The sequence below is a fragment of the Drosophila simulans genome, chromosome 2L, assembly GCF_016746395.2.
Source record: "Drosophila simulans strain w501 chromosome 2L, Prin_Dsim_3.1, whole genome shotgun sequence".
In the NCBI taxonomy this organism is placed as follows: Eukaryota; Metazoa; Arthropoda; class Insecta; order Diptera; family Drosophilidae; genus Drosophila; species Drosophila simulans.
Genome location: NC_052520.2, coordinates 6,200,405 through 6,212,194, shown reverse-complemented (window position 1 = coordinate 6,212,194; position 11,790 = coordinate 6,200,405). Strand labels below are relative to the sequence as shown.

At 42.8% G+C, this 11,790-nt stretch overlaps 1 protein-coding gene across 1 annotated transcript; it reads right to left on the bottom strand.

Annotated features, from left to right (window-relative positions):
• Nucleotides 1-9,679: 9,679 nt before the first annotated feature.
• Nucleotides 9,680-11,525, bottom strand: LOC6731186 (UDP-glycosyltransferase UGT5). The gene is made up of 2 exons (XM_002078309.4): nucleotides 10,797-11,525; nucleotides 9,680-10,741 (listed from the first exon to the last, which is right to left on the bottom strand). Exons 1-2 carry the CDS (start codon nucleotides 11,513-11,515, stop codon nucleotides 9,817-9,819), a joined length of 1,644 nt encoding a protein of 547 aa, XP_002078345.3. The 5' UTR covers nucleotides 11,516-11,525; the 3' UTR covers nucleotides 9,680-9,816.
• Nucleotides 11,526-11,790: the final 265 nt, after the last annotated feature.

The window sequence follows — 11,790 nt, the reverse complement described above, 5'->3', positions numbered from 1 at the left end:
GCGAGTGTATATGGTGTGGCCTATGGTGTGGAGGGGCACTGCAGGGCGGATCAATGAACGCATTCATTTTAATTGGTAGACATGGAAAATATGCCAAACAAAGGAAAACGAGGCAAGAAAAATCATTCGAGCGCTGGGGGAGGAAAATCCACGCTGCAGGCAGCGGAAAGTCGCAGTCGCTCTAATTAAATGCACTTGAGAATGCAGGCGAATGTGTCCTCCCTCCGCCGACCCTCTTTTTATGTTGCCAGGGGGAAGGGGAGGGGGAGCACGGTTCACTGGAATTTATGTGACTTCCCCTCCGAATGTCTCGTAATTCTCAAACCTACAAGAAGTGCATAAACTTTCGACATTTGTTTTCAAACAACTTGATTTTTTATTGTTCGCCTGGATATGCTTACCTTTTAATATGGTTGCCATCGTCGTCTTTGGGAAGTTGGAAAATGGTGGTGGGGGACTGGACTATTGATTGCCCCAACGATGGCATATAAAAAACGAAAATTCCTATAGATAGCGGAAAACACAAAAATTGCTGTTGTGGGTCATAAATTTGCCTGCATGTGCAATGTAAGGGTTTATGGAGGCAGTCGGAAATCCACTGCGATAATGACTGAAACTGGAGAAGGTTCTGTTTTTTGAAAATATATGTTCATGTGTGTTATGTTATGCACTGTAAAAAAATAATAAAATATAAATTGTTTGTTCAACTCAATAGTGTTTGTTAGCAATGAAGCTTGTCATGTTCTGTAATAAAAACTAGGAAAAGTATCCCATATGTCTCTCATGTTTCGCTTTTTATTCAGTTGCTCTGTTTCAATCGATTTCGTTGGCAAGTATATAACATTTAAGGTCGCAGCTTAATAAGGAACTTAAAAATATGGTCGAGCAACACATTCCTTGTTTTGTCTAGAATAATGAAGAATAGAGGTATTCTTCAATAATAAGAATGTTACGGAATGGAGAAAAAGTCATTTCGATTGCAAGGATTGTTGCACACATAGAGCTGCAAAAATCCTGCAAAGGAACCTGGCCTGCAACTGTAGCCAATTTCCGTTTTTCATGTTGCGAAATATGTCAACTTTGGCAGGATTTGTGATTTCGAACGCACACACAGCCGGCGCCGCTTGTGTTTCTACACATCTAGGACATTTGAAGTTGCCCCTTTATTAGTGTCCTGCCTGCCCTGCCGGCTCCTGACTCAGCATATCCTGCGACCCGGAAATTTTTCAACGCATATGCCAATTTTGCTGTCACGTTTTGCAATTCTTTCACTGGGGCCCCCCCTGACAGCCAAGTTAACTGCTCGGTCCGCCCATTCAGATGTGTCAATCAATGTGGGCAGGGTATAGGTTATCCTATAGGTATTGGCGTGGAAGGTCCAGGCTGCACTCCCCCAAAGGGTTAATTGCGATTTGAATGTGGAAAAGCGTGCAGTTGGTGTTCTAATTATGAATTCTCCAATGCAACTTCACTTCTATTCGGTTCGTGACAGCTTGGCGTCTTCGCTGTGCTAGGGGTTGATTTTCCCTCCATTTCGCACAAATTGAACCGTAATTGTTAAATAATAGGGGTGCTACCAACTGCGGTTATAAAGCAATCAGTGCACTGTAGTGCAAGGGAAAAGTTTTGGGAGAACTGAGGAATTCGCCGAAGAGAGCTATTACATTAATTGCAGTTCTCTTTGATATGGTAAACTTATAATTAAGTGTTTAATAATTTTGAACATCCTCCTTTCGGTACCTTTTAGGCTACTCCCACAAAGAATATTTTGTAATATTTAATCCTTACCCAGTCACTATGTTCGTCAATTAGCAATTAATTTCTATCTGCATACAGGATATGAAGGTACAGTCAGTTCAAAAGCATGCTCCCATTTTAGAGTTAGGGACCATCATAATGTCATCTCTTTGTTTTCAGGCGCTGTAATGCGTTTTGGCAAAGACGTAGCGGTGGTACTGCCACCTTTCCATTGAGAAGCTTTTCCAGAAATTGAACCCCGGTTCCGTGGAACTGCCATCAAAGCAACCACAGCTGAGGCTGAGAATCCCCGGCATTCGGCGCTCGGATTATTCAGTTTGTTTGTTTTTTGATTAAGCGAATTTACGCAGCGCACATTCAGTGGCCGAATGCGCCACGTGTGCACCCCTGAAAACGGAAATTGTGGGTGTGGGAAAGGACCTGCTGCAGTTGAGCCTGAAAAATATTTATTTAAAAAAACCAGCACGCTTGAAAAATGATTTTTGGCAATTAGCAGCAACGTCGTTCGCCAAGAGTAAAGAAAACATTTCCCCCACCCAAATGGCCAACCACCCACCCAGCCCAACAACACGACCTTTCGTCCTTTATTCGCTCTTTTTTCCGGCAAAGAACACGCGTTCGCTTTATTATCCTGCTGCGGCGATTGCAACCTGAGGGATTCGGGAATAAATTATCTGGTTGCACATTTCCCCCTTTTTTTTACCAGCTGCGCGTGCTGGTGCGTGCGCCACGCCCACCTGGCCACGCCCTTGTTCCGGCAACCACAGCGGCGAGGAATATAGGTCTGCATAATAATGTTATTAAATTAAATATTTGCTTTGGGGTATACGATTTCATAATTTAATTAATTTTTTACATGCTTGACTCGAGCGTCTTGAAAAACTTGGATGAAGACGGAGCGAGGCCCGGAAAAATATTGAATTTTACGGAGCTTGTTGTTTGATAAATGATTGCCATGGTTGCAACTTGGGGGCGGGGTGGGTGGTTGCGGTGCCGCAGGGTGAATCAGTAAGTGAGTGCTGATGACGAGGACGCCCAGTGGGTGGTTGCCACTGCGATTGATTTCCCGGCTGGGCGAGGTGAAATCTGAGCGAGGCTTTAAGGATGTTAGGTGGCTTCGGATACTAGGCAACCTTTTGTTAAAGCCAGAGATGAGATAATCACGCTTCTATATATGAGGATATATACAGGGGGTAATAATGAAAATAAATCCTAAGTTTGTTACAAATAGTATTTATGTATGTTATGAAAATGATTTATTTATAAAGCTTGCTTTTAGGTGATAAACCAGTGTTCTCTACTAAATCTTGCCATTTTTCGGTTGTGCTTTTCCCGTTGATGTGCCACTTTTCAGCTTATTAACTTCGCCTTAGACATTCGCCTCTTTTCTTTCCCGAGAATTCCTTGCCTTCAATCTTTCTAGCTGGTCGGCAGTAACTATCCCATTTCTTGTGCAGTTAGCAATGCTTTGGACCGCCTTCTCTCCGGGATCTTGACGACTATTAAGAAACTCATCTTTTATACAATTTACGAGCATTGAAGGCCCGCGGCTTGAGCCTAAAAACAGAATCCCCTGCGTCCTGCCAACTCCGCCAGGCTGAACCCATTCGAGAAGAACGCTGAGAACGAGAAGAACTTTTAGCTAATTTCATGGAATTGTTTGGGGACCATGGTGCGAGGGGGGTGAGGCGCTGGGGCGGTGCATGGAGTGGCAGCAGCTGCAAATGCAACTTTTACATACATTCTATGCAATTTGCCACGGCTCACATTTCGGGAAGCGCCCTGCCACCCGCCCACCGCGCATTTCTCATTCATCTTTAGAGCGAGGGACTGGGGACTGTGCCCATTCAGTGCTAGGAGGTTTTTTGAAAACGTAAAATTTCTAATTTTATTTGCCCAGGCAACTATACAAAAGCATCCTGGCGTGCGCTTATTATCCTGTGCGTGCTGCAGCCACCCCCGCGCAACCCACTGGCCATGTCCCCGCGTTCCCGATCCTCCGAGCAGCATCCCTAGCACCAGCGCAGGGCCCAGCTGGGCATTGTCCTGTCCCAGGACACGGGCGCCGTTGTTGCCGCTGCCGGGCATTTGCTTTTAATGCCTATTAAGCCTAGCAATTAGTGAAGTATTGGTTTTTGAATGGGATGCATTCGGCGTGGGAGACCCGACGGACGGGGATATACTTTTGGCAGGACAACGGAGTGTGTATCCTTGCGCTCGGATACTATGATTTATACGTAGTTGGATATAATTGCCAGGAGATGGTAGACTGACCAAGCCGAGGGGTTTCAGTGCTTTAATTCGAAGGGCAGAACATCCAAATCGTGAGGATTTAAAGCCTAAAACACTTTATGAAGATACATTCCTCATCTGATGAGGAAAGTAAACCGTCTTTACTAATTTAAAATGTTAAGATACTCAGATACATATAATTTCGTTTGCTTATACCCAATACAAGCAGAAAATCCTTAATAACCACTGATGAAATCATATTTAGTCGCACGATAGTCCCCTGACTAAAAAACATTAAAAATAATTTCCAGCAAACTATTTTCAGTCACCTACCTCCTAGCTGCGGGCCAGAACATCAACTTTATTTAAATTAATTTAATTAAATTTAATTTTTAACGAAAAAAGGAACAAAGCAAACAACAAACAGGTACCCCGCGGCACAGTTCGCAAAAAAGGCGGCAGCAAAAAATCGGAGCACAGCTCGGAAATTCGAGGAGGTCCTTCCTCTGGTGGTCCGCTGTCTTTGTTTCTGAATCGTTCGCCTCGGGTCATGCGATTTGGAGTAGCGGAAAAACGCGGAACTGGAATTGAAATGCAAATGTCAAATCCCAGGATCCGCCGCTCTGCCATTCCCACTGCCACTTTGGAATCGCTTCGCTCATCTCATGCCAGTCACGTTTCTCGATTTGTAATTGAAACGAATCTTATGCCCACGATTTCATTGTTTTTGAAGTTTCGCACAATGACAAGATTTCAGAAACATTGTCGGAGATATAAAAACAGCTTAGGCCATCATAGTATAGCGATGGTAAAGTGCAAATAATGTCATATTTAGGTTCAGGTACAAGAAACACTCATATAACTATGCTAGTTAGGATTGCTAGAATGGATTACCATTGAAATATATCTTTTTTACGAAGCTAAGAAACCATTTCAGACCATATTAATAAGGGCACTTATAAGTTCTTAGCAAGAATAAATATGTCAACGGAAAGTTCGCGCAGTTTCCACAGAAAAGTCCTTCAAGGATGCAGGCCTAGTGTGAGTGGGCCATAAGTTTGTGCAATGATTTCTAATTATGACTTTTAGCCCCATTCAATGGCAACGTTAAAGTTTGCACTTACCCCATCCCATTAAGTGGAAAAAACTACTGTCAATGCCTTTCTCGCTGGATTCGATAACAATTAAAAGTTTCGCACTTGTAAAATTAATTTAAAGCAGCTTAGAGTAGAGCAAATAGGGATGCATTCATTGGATATCCTTGATTGCAGAATAGAAGCTATAAACCATACGTTCCACGATACTCCCTTCTCATAGCATAGCTCACATTGTTACTTGGTTCTATTAACCTGGCCAAATCGAGTCGATTTGCTTCCAAGGTTTCGCTTTAACGCAAGTTAAAGGATACTCTGAGTGAACCGAGGAGCAGGCATTTTCAAAATCAAACCAATTAGCGCCAAAGCCGACGAAGAGGGAATTTGAGAGTAAAAGGGCCACTGGTTTTAAGTTCTTCACCATTTTCACCTTTAGTTTATTTCTAGATCTCATTAAAAGAATAAGTTCGATAAATACTTTATAAGCATCTGGAGTAGTAGGTTACAAAAGTACACGACTTCGATTAGGATTAAAAAAGATACTTAGCTCTTGCTTAAGTAGCATAAGTTTGTGTAGTAACTTTGATTTATAGAACCCTAGGCTCCAAACCTTAAAATAATTGCTGCTTTTCAACTGCAATCTGCCTTTGCAGTTGCCCCACTCATTTCATCAGAGAGCGTTAAAAACCGAACTGCATAGATTGGTGGGATGGAGCAGCTCTCAACGGCACTCGAATTTCCTAGGCAAATGAAGGAAATTTTGGCTTTTCCACTGCTTTTCAATGCAACTGCCCCCCACTCGACTGCCACTGCAGCTCCCGTTGTGGAAGCAGGCAACCCATGCCCGCGCCGCGTCATTTTGCTCCATCATTCGGAGCTCCATCTTCATTAAAAGTTGCTCCTGCTCGGCTCAGTTTTCAATTAAACTAAAGCGCCGCGGGCTATGCGATGCATTGATTCCATTTCAGTTTTCGTTGGCCTAATTGCAAATTAGCTTGCCGATTAACCCACAACCAAACCCAACCCCATCCCACCCAGCTCATACAGCATCGCCCCCATTTTCTCATTTCTCCTACTTTGAATCGCGCACTCTTTTTGACGGGGCGGAAATCGCCCGGCAAGCAATTAGAGAAACTGTCAAAAAAATCCGACAAACTATTTAAAGCCAAACAACAAATGAAACAACTTTGCATGTCAGTTTGGTTGCCATCAAATTTCAAACCGATTTTTCACTAAATCGACAGGGAAACAATCCGTTGACAAAGGCGAAAGGTTCTCAGGTTTCACCCATGTCTCTGTACAGATTATGGAATTATTCAATGGATATGTAAATACACAGGGAGAAATAAAAATGGAATAGGTAAATGAGGTACATTAAGAAGAGAATTTGAGAATACAATTGTATAATCATTGAAGTAAAAGCTTTATTTATCCACCTGACTTCGAATTGTATGAGGATTTAACAACTACAGAACCCACTGCAAGCATGCTCAACAACTCTAAAAATCCATTCGTTAACAGTTTGAGATAGCATTAAATTTATTGGAAATAAACGCAAGTTTAAATTAATCAACACTTTATAGATGTATAGGCTTTGAACTCGAAGATAGCTAGCAAACCAAAAGATACATTTGCCTTATTTGGTGGTGACCATCTTCTCATTAGAGAGAACGTATATCTTGGTGCAACCGGCTGTATTTTTAATGGGGTGTTGTGCAACAGGAAACAGAGTAAACTAAGAGCTCTTTCTTTTTTTTCTCATGCAGGTAGCAACCGCACCTGTGGTCTAAATGCGATTTATGGCTAGAACTGTGGATAAAATGTTAGGGGCCACACACACATTCGATCCCCTAAACTGGCACATGTGTTCTTTCGGTTAAGGAACCCATACTCGTACAGTAATGACCATTAGGCTCGAATTCGATTTCAGGTAGCTGGACCGATATTTTATTTCGTGGGAAATCGCTTGAAAGTAATTATGTAATTGACTTCCATCGCAAAAAGGAAAGGCGCCTTCATCCAGACTGTTTTATATTGTTGGGCTGTCATTTTCCAAGACGAGAATAGAAAGAAGGACTTCTTACCTTTTTTATTACCTTTTCTTTGTTTTTTTTTGTTGGGTTTAGCTCGCGTCAATTGACAGTTTCCGTTCTCATTTGTTATTTTGCGGGTTCACGCACCTTCTTCCTTGCCTCAAATGCCACATGTGGCAGATTATGTCATTTTGGCGGCCTTTTTCCATCTTTTACTTCCTTTTTTGGCCAAATGTCAGGAGCCATGAAAATTACGGCAAGGCATTAGCAATTATTAAACGGTTCATTGCCTAAACTGAAATTGTTAGGAACAATTTTCCCTGGCCTCCTTTTAGCTTTAAAAATTTGTTGGCAAGGAAACGTTGGGAAAATAAAGAAGCAGTTAGCTATAAAAACATTTTCTCTGCTAAAATTTGTTTGATTTTGAGCATTCCTTAATATAAGATTCAATATCTTATATCTCGACTTGAAATCATTTCAATTCAAGTACTGTCGAAACTATAGTAAACTTTATGGCAGGCAGGAAGTGTTTTTGTGAACACTTTCCAATAAATACATTAAACACAGATGTCAAGACGCAATTAATAATGCCGGAGAGAACACGATTTCACGCCGCAGACCCCGGGATATCCGCGATCTAATCCAATCCGTAATCTACCCCTTGGCCCACCACTGCCGGATGGGAGAAGTTGAGTGGGTCGTGAAACCGATATGTTTCAATCAGTATTTTTTCGGGGTTCCCCGGGCAATTTGCACCCCGCACGTGCCGCGTTGCATTCCCTGAACGGAGTGCAATTGCAATTACTTTCAGAGCTCGAAATTTAACGATGGGAAAACACAAATTGCACGGTGAGGCACTTGGTAGGAAATTCAATTTCAATGAGCCTCATCAAAGTTTTCCGCTGCGTGGGAAAGCAGCTTGTTGTGGTTGGTTTGGATTGCTTAACATTCGCACATCCATTACGATATCACCGATCTTCAGATGGTCGACCTTCAGCAGGGGGAGTGGCATTATGCCGCCTGTCCGTCCTATGGTTTTAAATTACTTTTGTGGTGAATTATGGCGACGACGAGCCCAACGAGGCTACCACATACAGGATATATTCGATTTGAATTCCTTTGTTTTTCGCAAAAACCACTTCGCATTGCATTTCATTTGTTTTTCATGAGCAGCGGGGAGTGGGAATACGAATGCGTTTGGTCGCAGGCTTTGTAGGTAATTCAAATTTGTTTGTGCGTAAATTGAAATGCTACGAAAGCGCATAAACATTCCAATCAATTTGTTGGCAAATGAATTATGCATTGGAAATTGCATCGTTTGGTTTTGGGCGTTACATGCGTGCGCTTTCAACTGGTATATAGGCATCGAATAAATGCATTGACGAACTGCCCAAAGTTAAAGCTGACATATGCCATTGATTTCGGTGCAGATATGCTTAATAGTTGCACAGTACGCTCGGTTTGCATTCTATCACTGAAGAGAATGCAAGAATTTGCATTTGAGCTAATTTGATTCAATCGACATTGCATTTAATGCTGAATTTGGAGACTGTTAAATGCATTGGGGCATGCATACCATGGGTATATATAAATATTGGTGCAACATATTCGCAGGATAGCAAGATACAACCTGCAACATTGTATCTTTTCGGATCTGGATTTGTTATAGCATGTATTCAATACTATATTCGCCAGTCCATTGGGGCTCACTCCCCTAATCCTCGGTGCGGGTGGAAAAGTCCATCTCCTACCTGTTACATACTTTGCACCCCCACAATATACCCCTTTGCTGCGCGACTAATGGGCTTAAAAGGTTGTGTAAAAACAAAACGAGCCAGCCAAATGGCACTCCCTGGTGGTCAAATAAAATCAATAATCCTTAAAAATACAATATTTTACGCAAAAACATATTTTTTAATAGGCTGCACGCGACCAAAAACGGCAGAGAATACATTTTGCGAATGCAAAAAAACAAAAACCAAAAAAAAAAGGAAAAAAGTGATCATAAAAACGAGCCGGGGATTTGCAGAATGCATTTTTTGTAGCCGGGGCGACCAATTTGCAATCAAAGTAATTTTAATGCAAATTTTATATGTTGCCGCACGTAGTTGCAGCGCAGATAGGACCTCTCGTTGGCCACCAACTGAGCCCAGGAGCAGCATGAAAGCCGTAAATAAAAACAAAAGTGACCGCCACAGGAAAAGTCGGAATAGGGTCGCGAAAAACTGGCGCTTAACTGCGACCGGAGGGTCGGATATTCAGCAGGACCCCCCACATCCCCCCAAACTGCCCCACTCACCGAAAGCGGTTTGTTTATTTAAATGATTTTATGACTTTTGCGAACACCAAATGGTGACAACTTGTGGCCCTGAAGTTCAGTGTGGCCAAATAAAGAGGACATATAAAATGAAAAAGAAATTGTTAAAATATGAAAATCCAAAAAACGAATAAAAAATGCTTAACATTTAAAATGTTTTTTATACCTTTAAGCTTTATATACCGCTTCGTGAAAGGTCCCTGTACTTAAATGCAAATATTGAATTCATACTATTAAAAAAATAGTTCCGGTTTGGTTCCGTTTTAAAAACGAAATGAAAATTGATTTGAATTTAATATAAATATTTATAATCTTGCTCTATTAGTAACTATTTGGCAGGAGGTGGACAACTTTTTGTTATAAATAGTTTGCAGTACTAGCTCTATTTCTTCTTGAGCTTATGTTTCTGATGAACTTTTGCCTTTGTAGAATTGTTCCTAATTTTTCTAACAATTAAACCAAACACTAATTTAGTAATAAAGCAGAGAGCAACAATCGTTCCGAGGATCACAGCATAGACGTCCAGGTTATTGGCTGCTATGTAGCTCATGTGCACCACAGGACTCTGGATGTGCGGAGCTCCGTGGTGACGGATCACGTACTCCACCCAGTAGATCAGGGTCTCCCGAGCACTCAGAGGACGATCCCGGTAGAGAGTGGAGAATGACTTGACGGCAGTGGCATACTTGGGATTATCGAGTACCTCTCGAATGCCCTGCAGGAAGCTGTCCTCCTCCAGGGTGAGGATGCTTTGCTTGATTCCAAAGCCCTGCATGACCATGACATCCGCATTGGAGGGCTGGTCACCGAAAACTGGTAGGGCCAGCATGGGTTTGCCATGATACTGGGCCTCCGTTAAGCCGCCCTTTCCCGCGTGGTTGATGAACAGCGTTATGTTCGGATGTGCCAGGACATCGTCCTGCGGCACCCACTTGGAGTAGAGTATGTTCTCGGACTTTCCCGGTAAGTTATCCAGGTCGTCCCACTTCCAGATCACCTTCTGCTCCAGCTTCGAGAGCACATTAAACATTTTCTGCACTACGTCTGACTTCAAATGGTCCTTCTTTAGGTTGGATCCCAGGCTGAGGAGAATAGCTCCTTGTGGAGCTGCGCTCAGGAATTGTTCCAAGTTTTGTGGCAGCTTATCGGGTTGCTCCTTGACTTGTATTCCTCCGATCTCAATCACAGCTGGCACATTGGGACGAATGGGTCCTTCGCTAATCCCATGCGAGGCAAAGAAGATGAGCGATATGTTTTTGTTCAAGTCCTCATAGCTGGGCAGAGTGGGATCGTCGCCATAGATATCTCTGAAAAAGTTAGATGTAGTAGCTACTGTTGATTAAACATCATATTGATACCAACCTGTAGATCCTGGCATTCCGAAACTCAATTATGAACATGAACAGCCGCTGTGCCAAGCTTCCCAGCAGGTTGAGGATACGGTGTCCAATGCCCAGGGGTTTGCCACTTTCAATGGCCATGTTCATGGCCGGCACATATGAGACTTCCCAGGGGTTGCCCAAAAAGTATCCCAAAAAGGATGGCGGGTTCGAAAGGGCCAACACCAGCGGAACCTTCAGTTTGTGGGCCAGGGCCAGTTGATAACTGTTCATAAAGTAGCCAACCATGACCAAATCGAACTTGTTGTCCCGGTGCTCGTAGAGATCTCTAACCAACGGCTGCTTCATCACATCACCCATCTTGGAGAACGTCTCTGACAACTGTCTGACCGATCGAAACATGGACGTATATGCATTGCTATTGTCCGTCTTTGTCATTCCACCGAGCAGAGAACCGAATGCCTGCAGGATATCCTCTTCCATTGGCACCAGAATGTGGTTGATATCCTTGTGTAAAGACGGTGGTTTTAGGACCGTCACTACAGTCACGTTGTGCCCTCTCTCGGCTAGAATCCGGGCCATCGACATCTGGATGACCAAGTGCGATGGACTCAGGCTGGTGAACAGACCCAAAATATTGGCTCCATGGGCTCCGGCAATCAGAACCACTATCTGGAGGGCGAGGCACCTCGAAATTCCACCCATTTGACCGCAACGACGATTGCAAGTAAACTGGTTCATTAGTAAAATAGGTCTCGCCTTAAACGGAATCAAAAGCTCAGATAAGCCTTATCAAACCACTTCGAGTGCCATGCAATCAGGTGGTGACTTGTTTGCTTTCATATTTGAATACCTATTAAGTGATTGTTATGTGCACTGTATTCCCAGAATTCAAACAATTTAGGGGTAATCAAGGAGCTGCTAGTGCTTAAATTGGTAAAACCATATACCATATGGGAATTCAAAGGAATATCTATCGCATAGCTCTCAAGGAGATTTAGTGTATAGTGTTATAG

Coding starts and splice junctions, on each gene's coding strand:
- LOC6731186 (XM_002078309.4), bottom strand. CDS start 11,515: ATGAACCAGTTTACTTGCAATCGTCGTTGCGGTCAAATGGGTGGAATT. Junction 10,742..10,796: donor CGGAATGCCAGGATCTACAG/GTTGGTATCAAT, acceptor TAACTTTTTCAG/AGATATCTATGGCGACGATC.